Source organism: Streptopelia decaocto (assembly GCF_964273445.1).
Source record: "Streptopelia decaocto genome assembly, chromosome: 4".
In the NCBI taxonomy this organism is placed as follows: Eukaryota; Metazoa; Chordata; class Aves; order Columbiformes; family Columbidae; genus Streptopelia; species Streptopelia decaocto.
The window spans coordinates 65,707,447-65,730,926 of NC_138658.1; the positions used below are offsets into that span (position 1 = coordinate 65,707,447).

At 38.0% G+C, this 23,480-nt stretch overlaps 1 protein-coding gene across 4 annotated transcripts in view; it reads left to right on the plus strand.

Moving 5' to 3' along the window:
• KIAA0232 overlaps positions 1–23,480 on the plus strand; it is a 70,056-nt gene that overhangs the window by 13,902 nt on the left and 32,674 nt on the right. For 2 of the 4 annotated variants that reach the window (XM_082050297.1, XM_082050298.1), the window contains exons 2-3: positions 5,877–6,380; positions 20,398–20,535. In XM_082050297.1, coding sequence (XP_081906423.1) covers positions 6,150–6,380; positions 20,398–20,535 — 369 coding nt within the window. In that variant the 5' untranslated portion in view covers positions 5,877–6,149. Of the gene's footprint in view, positions 1–5,876; positions 6,381–17,238; positions 17,308–20,397; positions 20,536–23,480 lie in introns of those variants that run through there. The other 2 variants (XM_082050299.1, XM_082050300.1) reach the window with 2 other exon arrangements.

Sequence of the window (23,480 nt, forward strand, 5' to 3'; positions counted from 1 at the left end):
TTACCTTTTCATGATCTCCAAGAAATAGTCTATGGACCTTTAGTTTTCCTGAAAGGTCAATAATAAGATGTACGTTTTTTACTATCCTATTCCAAAATTTTCTGTTACTGTAGGAGTTGGTGGTAGGTATATCTTTAAGAAAGCTTGTTAAAGCATTATGTCTACATATTTTTTTCATTGACAAAAAATGTTTGACCAGAACCTTGCTATGTGGATATGTAATTTTCAGAGACCTCTTGGTGCTGTTAAAATATATTTAGGTTACTTTAGATTCATTCATTGGGTTTGTGATTTGATTTTCGTCGCTGTTTTCTGAGATTAGAAACAATTGGAAAAAAAGGCCTTTTAAGCTCCTTAAAATAACCTGTTTTTTTTGTTTGTTGTTGTGTTTTTTGTTTTGTTTTTTGTATGTAAGGGAATTATAGAGGAAAAAAAAGCTGCTGAAGACATGGGAATGTCTTGCCCGGCATGAGCTTTTAGCCAATCAACTCCTCCTGCTGATAGTCTGATAAGGGCAGTTACATATGCCAGCACATTCTTGGTGGGCTTCTATCAAGCTTCATTGAAGAATGATTTCATTACACCGTTCTTTTACTGCACTCTTTGATAACCTTAGTGTAATTTTATGTTATCATGCTGTATTCCTATAGATAGAACTATCAGAAGAAGGTGTTTGTGTGGCTCTCATTATTGTGGTACCATGACACTTTAAATTTTTTATTATTATTATTTTGTAATTTTGTTATGACAATACCTATATGCCATTTCACTTAAGGGGAAGACTAAGATTATTTAGTTGTCAAAAAAGGTTATTGACCATGCAAGAACAACTCTGTTCTAGGGAATGGACCTAGGGTGTTCCAGCTTCAGTTTCTGTAGCATTGATCCTCTTTCTGGTCTTTTGCTACAGATTATTTAAAGGTGTTGCTTTTTCATAACTGGATTTCAGTACACTAAAACTCAGTTATTGTCTTCTGCTGTCTTTTTTAGGTCGAAATAATGTTTAGTGACTATCACACTGAGTGAGTAGAATTTTGAGAAAGAGTATCTATTCCAAGATGGTGTAAATTTTAAAATCCAAGTGTTTACACAATATTGTATTCTCATTCCTTTACAAGACACCTCATAAATTGACTCCAGTGCCCATAGTTGTTGAGCTGGTGACAGCTTATCTAACAGTGACCTTGCTAAGGTCGTTGATTATTATTACAAAAACTGAAGATTACTTAAGAGGAAATATTCAACTAGGAAGTGGAGTAAGTAGAAATTCTTTTGAAAGAATTTCATAATATATTTTTGACTTTAGGATTTGTAAGTAATCAGTAGTTTTCAAAAACTGTTATAGAGATGTGTAAATTTTTATTTGGTAATTCGTATTTTACAACATCTCCCTCCATCACATTCTGTAGCTGGAAATGGGGAATTCTTTCCAACTTCATAGTTAAAATAACTAGCCTTGCACTAATTACTTAGACTATATTGTCATCTCCCTGTTCACATTAGCTGTGGTCATTGGTAGGATGGAGAAAGTTATTTTTAACCAGACAGTGTGAAAAATATTAAAGAGGGAAGATAACTTATTTGTCAGAAAATGTTATATCTAAAATCTATTAGCAGAAATGTTGGCTCTTTGAATGACTTGTATTAATTTGATATGGAAAGCTTCTCTTTAGTAGTGGGATGGGAAAATACTTGGTTTGCATGAAAATTTATTAATTCTAAAACATAATGGAAATATGTTTAAGAGTTTCTGTAAAACAAAGTACTTGAGACAGTTGTAAAATTAGAACTGTCAAAATGATTTCAGAATTTTGTTCAGATTTACAGTTTCTATAGCATGTATATATTTTAAAACTTAATTTTAAAATAGGTGATTGAATATGATATTAAAAAAAAGTCAACCAGTGCTCTGCACTGGTGTGGCCTCACCTGGAGCACTGTGTGCAGTTCTGGGCACCACAGGATAAAAAAGTTATTAAGCTACTGGTGAGTGTCCAGAAGATGGCTACGAAGTTGCTGAAGGGTTTAGAGGGAAAGCTGTATGAGGAGCGTCTGAAGTCACTGGGTTTGTTCAGCCTGGAGAAGAGGAGACCTCATCGCCCTCTACGGCTTCCTCACAAAGAGAGGAGGAAGGGTAGGTCCTGATTTCTTCTCTCTGATCACCAATGGCAGAACCCGAGGGGATGGCAGGAAGATGTGCCAGGGGAGGTTTAGGTTGGACATGAGGAAAAGGTTCTTCACCCAGAGGGTGCTGGGCACTGGAACAGGCTCCCCAAGGAGGTGTCATGGCCCCAAGCCTGACAGTGTTCAATAAGAGACTGGACAGTGTCCTCAGACACATGGTGTGAATTTGAGAGTTGTCATATGCAGGGACAGGAGTTGGACTTGATGATCCGTGTGGGTCCCTTCCAACTGAGGACATTCTGTGATTCTGTACTAGGAAGAAAATTAACTCTATCCCAGATGAAACCAGTACAACAGAAAAGAAAGGCCACATAATCACCTCATGTAGAGAAAAGCTGAAGCATAAATTCAGTCCTTACTCGGTGCTGAGGATCTAAACCATGTGTCTAAGTAAGTCTTGATTGAAGTGCCTCAGTATCCAGAAGCCCTTTGCTTTGTCATAAAATCATAGAATGGTTTGGTTTGGTTTGGAATGAAACTTTAAAGATCATTTAGTCCAACCCCCCTTACTGTGGGCAGGGACACCTTTCATTAGATCAGGTTGCTCAAATTCCTGTCCAGCCTGACCTTGAACATTTCAAATAAGTCATCCATAACTTCTCTGAACAAGCTGTTCCAGTGTCTCATTGCTCTCATCATAAAAAATGTCTTCCTTATGTCCAATCTAAATCTATTCTCTGTCAGTTTAAAAAAATTGCCCCTTGCCATGTCACTACAGGCCCTCCCCGAAAGTCTGTCCCCAGCTTTCTTATAAGCCCCTTTTAAGTACTGAAAGGCTGCAATAAACTATCCCTGGAGCTTTCTCTTCTCCAGGCTGAGCAATCCAATCCCTCTGAAGATTTTCATGGCCCTCTTCTGAATCTGCTCAAACAAGTCCATGTCTTTCTTGTACTGGGGACCCCAGAGGTGGATACAGTGCTCCAGGTAGGATCTCACAAGAGTGGAGTAGAAGGGGAAGATCTCCTCTCTCAGCCTGCTAGACATGCTTCTTTTTATGTGGCCCAGGATATGGTTGGCTTTCTGGTCTGCAAGCTCTGGCTCATGTCCAATTTTTCAACTACCAGTATTCCCAAATCCTCTACTGGGCTGCTCTCAATCCATTCACCCCTCAATCTGAATTGACACTGGGGATTGCTCTGACCCAGGTGCAGGACCTTGCACTTGGCCTTGTTGAATTTAATGATGTTCGCATAGGCCCACTCCTCAAGCCTGTCAAGGTCCCCCGGGATGGCACCCCTGCCCTCCAGCATGTCAACCACACCACACAGCTTGGTGTCACCTCCTGTGAACTTGCTGAGTGTGCACTCAGTCCCACTGTGTCTCTGTCACTGATGAAGATACAAGATAGTATTGTTCTTAGTATGGACCTTAGAGGGACACCACTCATTACTGGTTTTCACTTGATCATTGAGCCATTGACTGTAACTCTTCGGACATGGCCATCCAGCTGATTCTTTATCCATCCATGGAATCCATATCTCCCAGTTGAGCAGCAAGGATGTTGTGCGGGACTGTGTCAGAGGCCTTAAAGAAGTCTACGTAGGTGACATTTATAGCTCTTCTGTTGCCCACTGATGCAGTTGCTTTTGATTGAAGTAGCTCAATTTCCAGAAGCCCGTTGCTTTGCTAAATGGATATTCAAAACCTTCAATGAAAAATGTGATCACCTTAACCGAGCCCTCTCCATCCCATCTCTCTTGACTGATTTTGACAGTATCTTTGCAAATGAAAGACTACTTGGAACGTGTGTTTGCTGTCCCTCTCCATTCCCTGTACATTTGGTAAAAGCAAAGATTATGGGTAGATACCTGGGTAGAGACCTGCTGAATTAGAATAAATGAATTTGTTTGGTCACTTTCTCACTTTTATTTTTCTGGTTTTCCTCCCCATCCACCCTTTCATAATTCCCCTTTGCAGTGGAACTTTCTGTCAAGTCTATCAAAAAGTTGATTTTGTGAACACTCAGGTAGTTCTGCTCCGTGTCTCAAAAAAGACAAATCAATGGCGTCGGTTTTCCCAGATCTTTGAAACATGGGATTTGGGGGGCTCACCGGGATTGTGGCATTGACTTAGGGAGAGTGTTAATCACATGCTGTGATGTGGAACACCGATGGAAGGATGAAAGAGCTTGGACTTGCTGCTCTTGATTTGGGGTATCTTGGTTACAATGTTAGACTTTTCTCATACTTTCCATTCTCTAATTATGTGATGAAGCAGTAACCTCCAGGCTCTATGAAGAGTATTTCTTCCTACTGTTATTTGTGCTTTCTTGTGAGATTCTGACTAATACAAACATGTTACTGACAAAGACTGAATACTCTTGGGTTACCTACTTTCTCAAAATGAACACTGCCATCAGAGAATTAAGGGGATTTTAGTGTAGTGACTGCAGCAACTGATTATAATGGATTTCTTTTTGATGATGTCTCCATTGACTCAGTAAAGATCTGGAATATACAGTTGTCCCTGGGTGGTGATGCAAAGAAACCTCCTAAAAACTATGATCTTTTGTTGTTTGGACATAAGTATCAACTCAAAGGTCACCCTTCAATTTTATTTGGCCACAAAACAAATGCTGCCTGCATGAAATGCTGCATGCAGTATATAGATTAGATGATGTCTGTTTTGAGTGTGTTGGTTATCTTGCGGTGGGGTTGAAACAAACCAGTAGATTTTGCTTAGATCCTTTAGTATTTGTTTCCTTTCAGTGAAGGGATATTTCCTGCTAGGATTTGAGCTTTGTTTTCTCTTGCTGAAAAGCTGGAGAGAGAAGGCCTACACAAATGACCGATTGGCATGTGGTTGACTGGCAGACTGGTCCAAAAATGCCTTTTTTGGACTGGATTCTTCAGGGTTAGAGGGCAGGATGCCTGTGTGTGTGATGCTCGCACCTTCTGCTCCTTACTTACCAAGACTATTTGGGATTGTGAGTGGTCTTAGGCTGGTTTGTCTGCTTTAGGATATGGTTTAAAGTTTAAGCTCTCAGGTAAGACTGGTGTATGCTTTCTGTACAGAGAGTTCAGTGTTAATTCTGGCACTGATAAATGATGTTCTGCTTGAGTTTTTTAAGTTATTCTAGAAATTTTTATTTTTATGGGAACAGATTTTGGATGATAAAATGTGTAACTGTGCTGATGCAATGCAAATATTGAAACTAAAAGAAAAAAAAACACCAAAAATATGCAAGCCTGAAGATAGCAACTATTTAGTGGTAGGATTGATGAAACTCCTGGCCAGATGAATTTCATGAATTCAGTATTTTATGAACAAGACATTTTTTTCTATTCCAGAAATGGAAATCAGTGCAAACCAATAGGATGATATTGTCTTCTAGTGATGCAAAATATACAGTCAGTCTTCATGCAAGCTAGCGTAGGGTTTTTTTAATCAAAGTGGTGGTTTTTTAGCTGATAGTGAAAGTAAAAATCTCAACTTTCCCGTACAGCTAGGTCAAACTTGTATTTCAGTCAACAGATTAGCTGTGAAGTCTTTTATCAGGGTCTCCCTTCTTGCCTTTAAACTTGGAATGCTTCCTATGACTCTTCAAAATGACACTGCATAGGTGTACTATATACGTGGATTAAGCAGCATGTAAATGACTGCTTTCTAAATTGGGTGGTTTTTTTCATTGTTTACTATAATTCATGTATGGATACATATTATCACAACTTATCATTTTTTCCTCTTTATAGGTCCTGCTGGGGACTTGCATCTGGCCTCAATGTGAAATTAAGGTAGAAAAACACATCTACATATGTGTTTGCTATTAGGAGTTAGTTTATTCACTGGTCATACCTGAAGAGTGATGTTCGTCTCTAGACGGCTAACTGCCAGGAAATATAAATGATTGTCCTAGAAGTCAAGCCTCTCTCCTATTTACTGGAGTGAAAATCACCTCCAGATACCGACGGAATATCAACTACAGAAAATGCTTCACGTTATAAGGATGCCAACCACCTAGATTCATGCGCCCTATCTGTACAGTTGTTGTGGATGGTTTGCCATCTGAAAGCTCCTCAAGCTCTTATCCAGGCCCTGAATCTGTTTCTGAAATGTCTCTGCTACATGCTTTGGGTCCAGTGCAGACCTGGCTGGGACAAGAGCTAGAGAAGTGTGGCATTGATGCCATGATTTATACTCGGTATGTCCTCAGTCTTCTGCTGCATGATAGCTATGACTACGACCTGCAGGAACAGGTATTTACATATTTTAGATGTTGTCCAGTGAAAGTGAGTTTTTGTATCAGTTATGTTTTGTGTATCATACATGGGCATGGCTCAGATGGGGGGACGGTTGTCTTTCCGTGTGTGGGTGGAAGGGGGGCTTTAAACCACACGGGAATCAAATCTGATGGGTGAAGTGAGATTAATGTAGCTAGTTTGCTGTATGAAAAATTACATTAAACAAAATTTTCGCATTGCAACAATTGATATCAGAATGGTTGTATCATAAATGCAGATCTGCAATACTCATGTTTATGAGGTTAATTTAATATTGGAACATTAGCAACTAATAAAATTACTGTAAATTGTGTGTCAAATTGGCCTGCCTCACAGTAGTTTGTAGACTCTCCATCACTTCTCCTCATGGATTTAATCTTGTGCTATTTTCAGTAAAGGACAAAAAAACCCACCCCTTTTTTATCATTCAAGTATTCAAGATACATTATTGCACATACATTATTAATGTCTTTTTAAAAAAGAATGTTAATGCTGAATCCTGATAAAAGGCATGCAAAAGAGTTGTGGAACAGTGAGTTGCTACACATGGCTGTAATTCAGAAAAGGTGAGGGAAGAAAAGTGAAGCTGTGTATCACGTAGGCACAACTCTATTACTGTTCCCATGTGCCTTTATTGCTATGGATTTTATGTGTTCCTAGAACATATTTTTCAGTCCTGATTTCACCTCTTTTTTTCTTTCTTTTTTTTTTCTTTTTTAAAATAAATTTTAATTTCTCTGCATTGTCAGCGTATATCAAAATACTTTTAATAATGGAGTTTTCTGGGTGTAGGACTTGGGGAAGTCCCGGTGTTTTCAAGAAGGAATGAGGATGCTGTTGATCATAAGGTGGCTGTGATTACAGTGGGAAAGAAAGGAAGCAAATACATTTTATTTGGTGGCTTAATTATTAGTTCTTTTTGTTGCTGTTGGTTTTGGTTATACTTCACACAGTGCTACCTAACTGCTTCAGAACTTTCATTGTTTTCCAGTTTGCCTTTTAAAATTCATCAAGAGCAGGTCAGGGTATTATGGAATAGATGCAGATGTAGCTGAAGCAGAAAAAAGTCATGTCAGATGTTGCCACTTTCTAAACTCTTACCAGCCATTACTGTGCATAAAGCCTTCATGTTTCTCTTCTGCAAAACAGAAAACTTCATGTGCAAAAGTAATTTTTATTCAAAAGTTTATTTGGCAGCAGTGGAAGTCACCACGAACAACCTCATGACTAATAATAGTAGTAATACCACTGTAAACACTCTTTGTAATGTACCTTAACAGTGAAGTTATTTAGGACTTGGTCAGAGGTGAATAGCTGTATTTTAGAAGGGGACAGAATAAATTTCCAAAACCTGTTTGACAGGAGGATGTGGGGTGAGGACAGAAAAAAGAAGCCAAGTGAAACCACACCAGAATTTGAGGAGCTTTATAGATACCCTGTGGTGTTGTGGAAAAATGAAGGCCTGTTTCTTTTCAGTCCGTTTTAGAATGTAGTCGTAACTGTGTAGTCACTACTGTGATAATTTGAAATGACTGAAGTGCCAAAATTAGTTTTCTTTTTATCAGGCTTTGTAAGAAGCAGCATAACTGTATTATGAAAACCTCATTCACTTCATTTCTTGTTTCAATACCTTAACTGTGTGATTTGTGGGTTGATAGCAGAGCTTTAAGAGTGTGTCTTCTTTATCCAAGTTGATTATCTGAACCTAATGAGCCAAAGAGGGAAGGATGCCCCATGCTGACAGCGTAGCCAGAACCTGTGTTGCTGAGCAGGTGCTGTAGTACAAATGTGCAGGATATCTTCTGAATGACATCAAGACGTGAAGAAGCTGGAAGTTTCTTTATCCACCTCCTGCAATTAGATCCTACTTATAACGTACTTTTATTGCATATGTTCCCTCTACTTCAGATAACAGTTTTCTAAGTTTTGGGACCTAATACCAACTTAGTTTTGGGATGCTATTCTGTAATAATGATTGGATGCATATGTTATGAGCTGTACTGCTGCCTAATTCCTTTCTCAAATAGCTTAGTCTTTAAAGACTGCAAACACAAATTCTTATGTGGAGAACTGAGGAAATCTTGAAACACACATGCTTGTTCTTTCATTTATTTATTTTACTTATTGCCTACTGATTATTTGTATGACTTGGCATTTTAAAATTTATTTTAGTTAAGTCATTCAGAAACAAGAAAATCTGTGCAGTTTTAATCCAATTTTGGCGATGGGTACAACACTGAGACAAAGGGAAAAAAAATACTAGTGTTGTATACAAACAGAAATTGGGGATGAGTGCAACAATTAAACATCTAAATGAGAAACAATTTAGGAGTAAAAATATTGAGAGTTGTTGAGCTCTTTTAATTCAAATAAATTCCAAAGAAGAGTTGGTTCTTGACATCTCAGGAATTTTTTCTCCCATGCAATACTTTTGATTTTTGAGAAAGATGACAGAATTTCCACAGAAAGAACTGTTCTCAGTAGTAGATTTATTGCAGTGATTTCTCACCAACTTAGGGGGCAGCTACAAAGAGGACAGAGGCTCTCTCTTCACAAGGAGCTATATGGAGAAGACAAGGGACAATGGGTTCACATTGTGCTGGGCGAGGTTTCATCCTGAGAAATAATTTTTTTTTTTTTTTTATGGTGATAACAGTCGTTCATTGGAACAACCTCCTGAGGAATGTGAGTCCACATTGCTGGAGGTTTTCAAGATGCAATAGGACAGGGTGCTGGATAATCTTATCTAGGCTCTCTTTCCCTCAAAAGGTTGGACCAGATGATCTTTTGAGGCCCCTTCTAACCTCGGCTGTTCAATGATTCTGTGATTATTTGCTTAGAAGCACAGAATAATTTTGGTTGGAAGAGACCCTTAAGATCACAGAGTCCAACCATAACCTAGATCTAGCACTAAACCATGTCCCTAAGAAACTCACCTGTATGTCTTTTGAACAGCTCCAGGGTTGGTGACTCCACCACTTCTCTGGGCAGCCTGTTCCAATGCCTGACAACCCTTTCCATGAAGAAATGTTTCCTAATATCCAATCTGAACCTTCCCTGATGGAACTTGGGGCCATTTCCTCTTGTCCTATCACTTGCTACTTGGGAGAAGAGACCAACACCCCCCATGCTACAACCTCCTTTCAGGTAGTTGCAGACAGCAATAAGGTCTCCCCTCAGCCTCCTTTTCTCCAGGCCAAACAGCCCCAGCTCACTCAGACACTCCTCATCACACTTGTGCTCCAGACCCCTCACCAGCCTTGTTGCCTCCTCTGCACTCTCTCCAGCACCCCAGTGTCTGTCTTATGATGAGGACCCCAAAACTGAACACAGGATTCAAGGTGGGGCCTTACCAGCACTGAGTACAGTGGCACGATCTCTGCCCTAATCCTGCTGGCCATGCTATTTCTGATACAAGCCAGGATGCTGTTGGCCTTTTTGGCCACCTGGGCACACTGCTGGCTCATGTTCAGCCGGCTGTCAGTCAGCACCTCCAGATCCCTCTCTGTCAGGCACTTTCCAGCCACCCTTCCCTGAGCCTTTAGCACTGCCTGGGGTTGTTGTGACCCAAGTGCAGGACTTCACTGTGTTGAAGCTCATACAGCTGGTATCAGCCCAACAATCCAGCTGCTCCAGATCCCTCTGTAGAGTCTTCCTACCCTTGAGCATATCAACACTGCCACTCAACTTGGTGTCATCTGCAGATTTACTAAGGATGCACTCAATCCCCTTGCCCAGATCGTTGACAGAGAGATTAAACAGAACAAGCCCCAGTACTGATAGAGCAATGGCTTCTGTTTTGAACAGGTTAAAAGGAACGTGTGGTCTCTGAACCCCTAGGATGGGATTCCACTTATAAACAGTCCATCACAATGTGCTTTGTGGGGATGTGGTGGGGAGGACAAATTTATGAAGTCTTAATCTTGCAGATACTTTATAGATCATCTTCATTAGAAATGTTGCCAACCGATGGTCGTTAAGATCTTTCCAACTCAGAATGTTGATGACATCATTAGCACTGTTTTAGTCGCTTCAGGGAGCCTCCTCCCCTGCTTGCTGTATAGTGTTTTGGTGTCATCAGCTGTAGCAGGGAGATGAAACTCTGAAGTCCTGGACAGAAGTTCTGTCAGGTAAGTACAGAAAGATTTAAAATAAAAAATAAATGAAAAAACGTCTCCAGCCTTACTAGGCATACCCAGCTGTTTGAGATACCAGTATTATTGTGTTCTCAGTCACTTCTGCTTATATTTAAAATAGGTATTTCAAAAGAATATGAGAGTCTTGATTGACTAGGTCGTCAGGGTTATTTTGGAGAATAAACAGGATGTTCCCTTCTGGTTTGTTAGTAATATAGAGTATGTGGTTTCTAGTGTTGATTCTGCTACAAACTTCTGTAGCTTTGGTCATTTGACCTCTTTTCCTGCAATATTATCTGTCTCTGTATGGTGGGGTAGTGTGAAATGTGGATAGAAGATAAGGTGTGTTTAAGGGTTTGGTGTGTGTGGGGTTGTTTTTTGGGTTGTTTTTTTTTTTTGAGGGGTGAATGTGAGTCTGTTTTGGGGAGTGCTTTTGTTTTGGTTTTGTTTGGTTGGTTTTACAGTTTATTTCATATCTTGCCCAATTAGAGTGGTCTCTGTGGGTATCATTATATGGACACAGGCTCAGTATCGCAACACAATAATAGGTCGTGAGTTTTGAGAGAGTTGATGGGGGCTTTTTACAGGTACTTGTGTGTGGGGCATAGTACAAAAAACGGGTGAAAGTGAAACCCTAAACAACTGCAACCAAATTTTACTAGAATGTTTGCAATTTTTATTCTGACTCACTGGCTTGAACTGAATTAGCTATTAAAATATTGTGAAAATCGATAAGCAGGTATTATGTTTTGCGCAGCTGTGTTTCAAAGCACTAGAAAGCTTTTAAGAAAGGAATCTTGTTTATGGTAAATTACACTATGGTAGCAAGATCCTCCAGAGCTGCCGTGGTTATACATATGTTATACATACCTATGAAGAATTACGGTAACACCTCCTAAATACACACCTTTAAATTTTTTTTTTTTTTAAACCTGTTTGGAAACCACTGGTGTTAAGGAAAACCTCATAAAACTGGTATGGATTTAAAGCCTCTGATGGTAGCTAAAGTGCAGAGTGTTTCTGTTAAGTATATATGCTTTCATCGTTTGCATTTTATTACTGATTTTTCTCATTTGGGAATAAAGGATAAATTAAGGAGGATCCTTTGGGGACCCAGAAAATTGCTGTTGGAGTGATCCGTATATTGTGAGACAGCATCTTGACTTCAGACTACACTGATTTTTAATCAGAATGGCTTGCTCTTATGTTAAACCAACCAGGTGCCTTAAAGATTTCTGATTGTTATTTAAATACTAATTTAAAGTATATTTGTAGATACGTGTGTTCTCAAAGCAGTTTGTGATACAGTAAATATTGCATTAAGATAGTATAATCTCTGTGAAGGGGAAGGCATTGCCTTAAAATAGATTTTTGTGTGAAACATTATTACATTTATCTTTATTTGTACAATATTAAAATCAGTGCTCTGTGTTGTATCTTTTATATACTATTTGTAAGTGTAGCTGTTTCCAAATATAACAAGTTCATGGTTTTTTTTGCCTGCAGACTGTTCTCCCTTTTGAAGGGATGGAGCATTTATTAAAAATGACCCACAACCCCAAAACCCAAACCCAACAGCCAGACAGTCTGAGAGATAAAGGCTTTGTTTAGAAGCCTTTAGTCATGCAGCATGAAGGTATAAATGCATTCGTTACGCGTATTTTCTGAATCAAGTGGCTTCTCTTGCATTTGATCTGCTCCTTTCAACTCATTTTTGGAAAATGACTTTTTTTCTGACCCTCAAAAGTAAGAATCCTAAAAAAGTTTCATTTTTTTTTTTTAAAGATAATGTTTTCCGAACTCACAAAAATAAGTAGCTGTTGTGTTGGAAACTCTGCTCTTCTGTGACCAGCATGAGGTTTTTTCTTTTTGTTTTTTCGCCGTGTAAAAGAGAGGATTTAATTCTGGAAATCTAATTATTTGTAGACCGATTTGAAATAATTCCATTCAGGTAATCTTTTACGTGGACGGATAGAAAAAGGCTGCAGAATGGTAGCTACGCTTCTGCTGACTGTCTGATCATAGTTTTTATTCTTGCTTCTTCATCATTAGTGGATACATATTTGAAGTCCAAAATATGGTTTTCTTTTTTGTATTAAGAGAAGAACAGAGCAGTAGAAAAGAGACCTTAGCCCACATACGATAATTTTTAGGTCTTTATTCTGTGGTTGTATCTCTGTAAATGCTTCTGGCCTGTCACTCTGAACTGGGCTGGGGATGTCATTGCCAGCTCCTCTGCATTTGGCGAGCCTGTGCTGGTGACAGGGGACGCTTCGCTTGCTGCTCACAGCACTCGGTGCACCTGCTGGGTTCCAAGATCCAGTTGAACGCTGAGCACTTGTTCTCCCTGCCATCCCATGCTAACCCAGTAGAGGGACCTGATGTCTGATTTATATTCTGGTAATGGATATTTCATTTTTCACATGTATATTTTAGAGGCAAGAGGATGCGTTTTGCAACTGCTTTTTTATCATCCCAGAGAAATGACTGTGGGTCGTGTAAACCCTGTTTTTTTTTAAAGCGTTAAACTATGCAGAGTATAGTTCAGTTACAGCAGGGTAATGCTGCATGACTGCTGCACACAAGTGTCATTAAGTTTCAAAGTTCACCAGCAACATGTAGAAGTAAATTTCTTGAATGCAAAACATTTTCCGTTTAGTTTGTATTTGTGGTACTGGTTATTCTATTAAGCTATGCAACACTATGCAACATTCCAGTAGGAACCTTTTTTTTTTTAAAAAAAATTTTCTGACATTAGTTCTTTAGCAATTATCCAAACTAAGTACATAAAATTCAAGTTGTGGAAATTTCCCCTTTTCCCACCTTTTCCCACTTTGTTAATTTTTAGTTAGCATTTAACTTGTTAATTATGAGAACTGCTCTGTTCTGTATTTCTGTCTTGGTGACTGTCAGGTGTGAGGTAAATCTGAGGTATCATGGGCTATGCCTTTGTATTCTTTATTCTGTTTTGGGGATAAGAATCACAGTGGCAGTGGTTGGAGGTCAGTTCTAGGTTTTCGGGGTCATTTTATTTGTGCAAGCTGTACAGTTTTCAGAGTGCTCAGCTTCAGCTGATCTGTTAGTGGAAAATAAAAGCATTTGGTCTCAAGGTCTCTGGTTATCTGAGGAATTTTTCTTTCATACTCTCTTCTGCCTTTTGTACTCGTGTGAGTGACCATGTTGAAATGCTGATTCCTTTGCAAACATGTCTGTTCCAATATGTGAAACATCCATTTCAAGACATCAGACTTACGTAATGTCTGTGGTGCCTATCTCATGTGCTATCCTGTCGAAATAGACACCTCTGTGTAATATAGTTACATGTTATCATTAGCTTCTGCTCTGAGTAATCAAAGCTGTCCTTTAAAACAGTTCTACATTACCTCTTGTGATTTTCTAAGTAGCATCTAGTGCTTAGTTATCATGTGTCTCTCACAGCTACACAAAAAGAATAGCAGAGTCACTTTTTTATTGTTATGACTACTAACGAATTCTTGCAAAGGCTCACATAATGCAAAGCAGAGTTATAAGGTCAAGTGCCAAGTCGGTTAGCTGCCCTAACAGTCAGGATTTATTTGCAGCCGTCTCTGTGCTGATACAATTGTATTGTTTCAGATTTCAGGAGTAGCTGAGATACGTCCTTAGTGTTATTGGCATGGTAGATCATTGCATGATGGTGCATTCAACACAGGTCTCCAAGAATAGGTGTGCTCTGCCTATATTCTCTGAAATCAGATAATAACAGTGGTCTGTGATGCTTACCACACAACCTTTTCCCCAAAGGCCAATAGGTCTACCATAAAGAATGTGAAATAGCTTCTCCAGTCATAACATGTCCCTTTCAGATCTCTGGAGCCTGTAGTAGCAGTTTCTGTTGAGTTCTTGTCTTTCTTTTCTGCCATGTAGGCAAGATGTACAAGTAAAATGATGTCGCTGTAGCTATGGTCTTGCTAAATTTTCTTCTTTTCTGCTTTTACTTTAATGGAAAAAAACTCTGAAGGCAGCCTGCTCAACATAGGATTTCAACAGATGCAGCATTTGCATGTTCTCCTGCTCTTGGGAGTGGGTGTGATCAAATTTCTTCTGCTTGGTTTCAGCCTAGAGTAACTTCTAATTAGTGAGCAACACATAGACTGCCCTTTCAAGTTGGTAGGGTTATAAACAAGAGTTTATAACTGACAGAAACTTGGATTACAGGATTCTATACTCAGATGGATTGGTTTTGATAGGTAGAGTTCTTCCCTGCCTGCAGATAGTGGAATTACCAGTCCCGAATGCCTGGAGGACCTGGACATTGTAGCAGTGCTTGATGTAGTCTGATATATTGTCAGCTCTTCTGTTGCAGTCCAGCTGCCTGGGATTGTCATGTCCCAGTTACAGCAACTGGGAAGGAGGTGACTGTAGCAGCCAGATGGTTCTCTGGCTTTTCACAAAAAGTCTAAGATTATTTTTTCTTCCTCTGCTAATACCTGGATTTGGAGTAATCATCTAACATTAAATAACATTTTCCAGTCTTCTCCATTCATGGTAGCATAGTTTTTGACATGGAGCAGACTTGTGCTGCTCTCTGAAAGTGTATTTATCTGGTGGTTGACTGCAGAACCTCTTGTTGAGTGTCTTTTGGAGAATATAAGCTGAGCTTGTGCCACTGTTCTTGTGCTTGCTTCTGAATTGTCTTGCATATGTATTATCTCATTATCTTTGTCTCAGTGTGAGGCAGCCCGTGAGGAATGTCTGAGCCGATCCTGGCCCTTTACAGACCTTTCTCATTAATTATAATGAGATGCAATGTTTAGGGGAAGTATGTTTTCAGGGGAGATCATTAAAGGTATTTACACAATCTTCTTCTGTATAATCTTAAAGGTGAAATAGTTGTGATCTGTTGCAGTTTTCTCCAGTTCTCCATTGTGAGATCCTCCTAGAGGTAGTAAAGACCTATTCCATTTTGGCTAAACATATGGCTATTTTTTTTCCATTCCCTACTTATTGAAATATCTGAAGAGTTGATTTTTCGAGTTCTTTGAATAAATTTTTGGAAAAACTTTCTTGTAGTGCACAGTGGTTCATACTTGTCAATGTGAACACTGCATTTAATTAAACATCAATGCTGCAAACTGCTCTTGCCAGAAGAGACCAGGACTGCTGGACTCCTTATGTCAGATTATAGAGTCTTTGTTTTCTTTTATTCATTAAAAACCTAGATAGCTGACACATAAGGTAACTGATGATAGACTTCAGCAGGGAAATTTTCTGGAGTGTGTTGGTATTCAGCGATTATTTGGGTGTGTTTGTGGAGAGAATGTGAATGTCTTTGGAGAATGGTGCTGTCTTGAGTTGAGACTATTCTGCCTCCTAGGCAAAGATGTGCAAATTCTATAGTTCTATAAAACATTTTGGGGTTTTTGGTGTATTCTGCAATCCATTACTATGGTATAGCAGTTGGCTTGGGTGATCTGTCTTTCTCATTTTGAGCTTCTTTCTAAGAAACGACAGCATATTCATTCACTGTTCGCTCTGTCCATATGAACATTCATTCTGTTTTCCCCTTTGGCATGTCCTGTAATTTTATGATCTCTTTTAATGGCATTTGAGCATCTTCAAAAAAGTTTTGTAAGAAAGGTTTCTCATACAGCTTTGTAGAGGAGTCTGCAGACTAATGCCCCAGTTTGGAGCAAGCAGACAAAACTTAATCTTTATGTTCTGCACTGGGCAGGAACTGGTCTATAAACTGGCAGGAACTACTGTCTGTAGACATACAGCCCCAAGCTGTTAATGGCAAAAATACTGATCAACTGCTCTACTGAGTCTTTGGCAAATGTTTATTCTCTTTTAAAAAAAACTGTGGGTAAATTTTATGCCCTTCCTTGGAGATATCTCTTAATCTGTTGACTGAGAATTATAAGAAGGAAAAACTATTAGTGTTTGTTACTGATTCTTGCAGGACTCTACTTGCACACCTTAATTTTGGGGAATTCTTTTTCATTTTAGATTATAGTGTCTGGATGTTTGGGTTGCTTATTGCGATGGGATTCCTTGAGTTGGATTCTTAAAGGTAGAGACTCTGTGTGGGTGATTATTTTGTATTTGAGAAATTATGACATGGAATACTTTCCAATTTTTTTTGTATGAACTTGTTACTAGAACTTGCTTTTTGAAGCAGCACATTTTGGCTGCCCAGCAAGCAAGAAACGTCAAGATGGTAATACGCTTGAATGGCAACTGGTTTATGCTGAAATTGAAATGCACAAAAAAGAGGAGTTTTTCAAAATTCTCTGATTCAGAATTCTTTTTAACTCGTTTTTTTTTTAATTATCTTCTTCGAGAGAACGGAAATTCTTGCCCTAAAGTCTCTTGTATATAATTTTGAATAGAAATGTTGACTGCATAGATAATTAAGGCTGTTCAATACATTATCTGAAAACTTGATATATGTTTGTTCATCATTTTAGTGTGTAACTAATTCAGTCTGTAGTGCATTTACATAGGTAGAATCTTAGAGAATTAGTTTCTATGAACTTACTTTAAGGGAAAACAAACAAACAAAAAATTAAAACGTTTTTCTGTTGATTTGATTTCCTACTTGGGGTGTTTTTTGATTGCGTTATTAAGTCTGATTACTTTCCTGTGTGTTCTGCGGATAAGGCAAAATTGAAGCCTGTTTGCTCACCTGGGTCGAAACTGGGACCTTGAGTCATCGAGTGTTTTTGCATCGGTGAACTTGACTCCAGCTTTTATGAAACATGGGTAGTTCCTGGAAGATTCTTGAAGTAGGTTTTAACACTGATTTTCTATTTATTTAGACTGTGAGCTTCAAAACAGTTTTTGCTCTTATCACAAGGTACCATATTTGTTCCCTTACTGATAGTAGGTATTTCTCTATTTCTAGCAAATCAGTACCAAATTTGCTTTTCTTTCGCTTCTCCAATTTCTTGGTAGTGTGGAGAGAAGTGGTGGAATTGCTAGTTAAGCAGAAGAAACAACTTAAAAATCTTTTAAAAATTTACACCGATATATTAATTCAGGATTGAATTAAGCACTCCAAATACTGGATTTCTTGAGGCAGCATTAGCATAAAGAGTACAGATACCTTATCAACATTTTTAGCCACATTTTTGGTTCTTAAGTTTTTCTTGTCATGAAACTTTGCATTTTCAGTGTTCTTACAGTTAATTTCTAATATGAAATTATCTAGTTACATAGTAGGTATGTACTCTGAAGAGTAGATGTTTAAATAGCAGTTTAGGTATTCAAACTCAAATTTTTCCAATATTCAGATGGCCTAGGCTTCCTATTGATATTTATGTAATATTGGGTGGTCATCTCTTAAAAAATTAACTAGTGGTAGTTTGGTTTAAATATAAGAATCTTGTAAGCCAAATTTCATCTTTTTTTTCCATGTGTTTGCATGCTTTTAAAATTGGTACATTTGGGATGACATCGCTTTTATGAAATATTAAGTGACCATGGAACAGAATTGTGAAAATTCAAAGTTATCATAGAGCTCTTGTACTAAAATGAGCGTTATCAAGCAATCTCCAGTTCCGTTAGGTAACAAAGATAAACAAAGGCATCTAGTAGCTGAAGAGAACAGAAGTCTCTAGTGGTTCTTTCCATGTGAAGTAACTAGTTTACTTACCTTTGTGCATACTGGATGTTTTGTTGAACCACTTGCTTTCATGTTTGGCATGGAATTAATATTTTACAGTCTACGGAGTAAACCTATTAACAAGCTCCTGACCACTGGAGACAAAGGAAAAAAAAGTGTGACAGGAAGGAAGAGATTAATTTAAACCATTTAAAACCACTGGATTGGCTTTTTTATTATCAATTTAGTCATCATAAAAGCAGAATTCCACTTAGTTTGTGTGTCACATCAAGTTCTACAAATTCACTTGCTAGGGTATATGATGTTTTCTTTTTTCTTGGCTGTTCTACTGTGGTGTGTTTTTTGCTGGGGTGGGGTATTTTTGGTTTTGTGTTTCTTTTTTTTGTTCCTTCTAATTGATTTGGTGTGGTTCTGATGAAATGCTTTATACGTTTCTCTAAGTGCGAAGGTTCTCACTGCTCTGCTGCCAGACTGCCAGCATATGAGGCCAGTGAAGCTCCTCTTGCAGAGATTAGCTTCAGTGTACCAGTGCAAAGCAAAGCTTTGTTGGCAGAGATAAAACAAAGTACTGTAATATATAGCATCTTGGTAATGTTATTTTATAGTAAAGATGTTGTCTGAGTCAACTTTCCACCTAAGAGCAGAATACATGAGATTAACCTGGTGCGTGTTTGCTGGTGTGCCTAGATTCTCATTTTGAGTAAAGTATTGCAAGTGGGTCTGGATTTCTTCATTTGTAATTGTGCCATGTGGGTGAGCAGGATGGGCTTTGGAAGCAGGTGGGCCATAGGTGGGTCTCATCAGTTTATGAACTTTCACATGGATATTGGGAAGAGTTAGAGTGCTCTACAGCCTCGTTGTGTATAAAGAAATATATAAACTACAATTTTAGAAAATACTTACAGATTTTTTAAAAAACTGAGTGTAGACGTGCACTGTCCATTGATCCATTTTTCTGATTTTTTTTTTTTCTATTTTTTTCTTTCTGTTAGTCCTTCGATTAGCAGAACGGTACCATGTTCAAATGTCTCGTTTTAAATGAACCACTGGCATCTTGCACACATGTAAGGAAAAACAGAGTGACTGGTAGCTTTTTGTTCTTCCGGAACTAAGTCAATTTCTTCAGTTTTGGTGATCAAATAAGACTTTTAGAAATAAAGAGATTTCTCTACTCTTTCCTGAAGGACTTGGTCATGTAAAATCATGGACAGAAGCCATTTCAGTGGCTACTTCTGAAGGTTGATTAGTCCATCTCCACCCTCTTTTTTTCCATCTTCTTTGATTGCAGAGACAACTTCTTTCTCTGACTACTTGTTTTTACTTTGTTTTGAAGCTATGAGGAATCAGGAGTTGTTTTAAAGGAGGGCAGGCCTTAGCCTGGGTTTCATTAGAAGCAGTAACAGATCCATTGAAAAGGCTGAAAGGGTTATGTTGAAAAACTGATTTAGATTAGTGTACATTAAAACATGTTAAAGATTATTTTCCTGGAAGCCAAAATATTTCTTTGAGATGAAGACAGGAAATAGTGTATATATGTGAACAGATAGCAAAGAATAAGCAAGTTGGATAAAAAATTTTGTAAGTTCTGAAAAGCCATATAAAACAGATGTGATGTATCTTTAGATGATTATACATAATACAATAGTGTTCTTCTTTGATTTTATTTTTCTTAATTAAATGTTCTTACGTGTATGGGAACACAGCGCCCCCACCCCCCAATGTTTCATTTTCTTTTGAAATTAGTTCAGATTCTTTTTAAAATAGGCACTGCTGTCTCTAATCGTAATGATGTTCATTGTTAGACTGAGTTGAAGACTTTGGGGTTTAACATCGCATTTTCTTCTTTTTGCTTGCTTAGCTTTCTCTCTAGTTTGATCCTAGCTCTGAATTACTTGGTTCTCATCATTAATTCAGAGATCAGTGAAACTCTGACGTATTTTGTGTAAATTATAGTAATACATTTAATAATAAATTTGCCCTAAGATTATGGACATGCTTTGCGATTGGAAAATATTGCAGTGAAGTGTGAGTAGCCTCTGTGTCCCGTGAAAAATATGTGTCCTTTTCTGAATAGTAAGTGCAAGTTTTCTGTAATCACATTGATCTTTAATTTGGCAAAAAGTAGTTTTTAGTAGATAGGATGAGGTTTTTTTATTTTGAGCAGTGTGTTATTTGTCATCCTGTCTGTTCTGCTGTACTATGGAGATATTAAGGTATTTTAAGTAATGTAATTTCTTCATTTTGATTTTAGGAGAATGACATCTTCCTGGGCTGGGAAAAGGGAGCTTACAAGAAATGGGGAAAGAGTAAGAAAAAGTGCTCTGATCTAACACTAGAGGAAATGAAAAAACAGGCTGCTGTCCAGTGTCTTCGCTCTGCTTCCGATGAAGTAAGTTTGGACTAGTTAATAGATTCTTAAGACTTTATGCCCTTCTTTATGTTAGATATATTTAGCTTGTGATGCTTATAATTTAATTTAATGGCTTCTTAAAATGCAAGTTCCACAAGAGTTCTCTGAGAGTTCTTTATTTTTCTTTAGGAAATTATGAAATCTGTGTATGGCAGCAGGATTTCACAAAAGAAATGTACTGAGTAGTGTCATGCTTTCCTTTCTGTAACCCCTTACCTGTTCTTGTCAGGGACAGTTGCAATGCACCACTTAGTGTTGAAATTACCACAAAGCTTTGCATAAACATATGTCTTAAAATTTACTTTGCATTGTGTATGAGCAGCAAGGTATGGAATGTTTGGGCGGAAAACCATGTTGCTTTGTGCATGCTCTATGTGCAATCCAGAATTGCTAAATAAAATGCAATGTGTAGTAGTAGCCAGTGTTCACTTTGCACGTTATATCATTGAGTGAAAGTGGAGTTGGAAGTGCATTGAGTGGAGAAGGTGAGGAGAGGTGAAGGCAGCAGGCTGAAGGGAAGGTGCCAGAGGCAGCAGATACCATGTAGCTCAAAAGAAAAGTGGAGAAAGGGAGAGGCCATCCAATGAAATATTTAAAAAGAAAAAATAATCTGTAGCACAGGTCAATGAAAGTTTTCCAAAGAGATTACTCAGACTGCAGAAATGAAAGTCGGTCTTCTAGTTTACAGAACTACAGAGACTCTGATCTGTCACTAGTGTAAGAAGAAACTCTACCCCGCCTGTGCAGTCTGGTTGTGTTATTGCTCCATATGGCTTCCTAGCCACAGTTTGTGCTTGCGCAAACATTCGTGTGGTTGTGTGGAAAACTGGATTGGGAAAGTGAATCAGTTTGTGAGATGAACCTGGCTGAGGTGGAGGAAATATTAACACAGAGTGGTTTCCTGGTCAGATTTGTAGCAGAGGCACTAGTGCCAGCCAGAGCGAGGAAGGGATTTGGCCACCAATAACGAAGGAAGTGGGGCTGATTTGTGTGCTTGTTGCCACCACCACCACCTGCCACAGCATTGCCACCCTACACTGGCTAACTGTGAAGCTACTTGACCATTTGTTCAGTTACTAAAGTGCTAATTGACTAATAGGGAGATTTCTGAACTCCTGTTTTCCCATTACTTATCCTAACAACGTGATGCAAAATATAATTTTGTTGGTCATTTGCTCTGCTCTCCTAGTTACAGAATATTGAAGTCAGCACTCTGACTACTGTAAAAGTTAATTTAAATATGAAGAAAATATGAAGAAATAATTGTAAGAAGTAATGTCTTTTTTGAGGAAATGGCAATCTTTGTATGCTCATTTTATGAACAACAAAAAGTAGTAGTCTAGTGCATAAACCACAGTAATACTGATGATTGATTTTTTTAGCTTTAGAAATCACTCTATTGATGCATCTTCACATAGCTGAAAATAAAGGAGGCATCACTTAGAGCTAAATTTATATTCTATAGAAAAATTTGGTTAAAAAAAAAAGTAAATTTATTAATAATCCCTGATCTGCCTCCACTTGAAATTTCATATAATCTAAAGCAGAAGAAGGGAAGAAACCCTTCAGCTAGAGTGTTGAAAGAATAAAAAGATGTGTGATCTGAAAGGTTGGATAAGTAACTTCCTCCTTTGACTTCTGCCCCCTTGTCAGGTTTTTATTGTTGAACATTAACCTATAATCTACAGCCTGTAGACTTGTGCTGTTTTGGGGCTATTTTAACTTCTGGTGCATGTTCAGACAATTAAGCTTGCACATTCGTTGTCTTTAACAAAATTGTAGGTAATAATTTTTGTTACGTATTTTCAAACACAGAGTGGAACACTTAAAAAAAAGTTTTTACTTAAAGCTGTTCTGTAGGTAGTTTAACACATGTATTGCAAAAGAGAGAAATGCAAATTTATTTATTTATTTATGTGTTTGGTTGTTTTACCCTGGAGTAGGGAGAAAAGGTGAACCTGATTTGATGCTAGTGATACAAGTAAATTGTAAAGTATCTTTTCTTACTGCTTTTCAAACACATTTCCCAGGTTGGCTGGTTTCTGTGCTTATGTTTGTGTGCTAATCAGATCAGTGGTTTTTGGACTGTGAAACATAATGTTAAAATACTATTTCTTTTGAGGCATTCAAGCTGCTTCATGCAATGTTGATGATTTCATCTCTACAAAAAAATACTCCTTAACTGTAGCCAAAATTGATGATTAGTGGTGTGTGAGTGAGGAGTGTTAGTAAGTATTGTTGAGATACAAATAAATACTTCCTTTACAAATGCCACTTGAATTTTTTTTTTTTTTAATCATCTGAAAATGTTTTCCTCTAGAGACTTTTTGTGTCGAATAGGTAGATGTGTTCATTAGGATCTTCATAAATCTGTCAACTAGGAGCTTTATTCTCACAGTTTTTTCCTTGCAATAGTTTGTGTGGGCAGTTCCAGAGCTTGCTTGCAGTTTTGGTGTCCTGTGCTCCTTTTACAGAGCAGGCGGACACAGAAATACCAGTATCCTCACATGGATATGGAACCCTTGCTCTTCCAGCCTCACCTCTTCTTACAACCTCAGCATTGGAGGAAAGCAAGTGGGGTAGAGGTAGCTCCATTACTGGGAGTAATCAAAAGAAGTCTTAGTGTATTTAGACTTAAATACAATTTTGTTTAAATATACTTAAGTGAAATAGAATGTTTACCCTGTGTGTGTATGTAGAGAGAGTATATATACACACGTGTATGCACACACAAAACAAACAAAAAAAACCCAACAAAACAAGGAGACAAGTTTTAAAATTTCAGAATTCTGCAGCCTGATCTATTTTAGGGGAAAAACGTGCAGAGGACAAAAAGGTATTGGGGGTTAATAACTCTTCTAACTGTTACAGGAAATGAAAGAGATCCAGGTACCATAATCTTGATGTTTATATTTAATTACTTA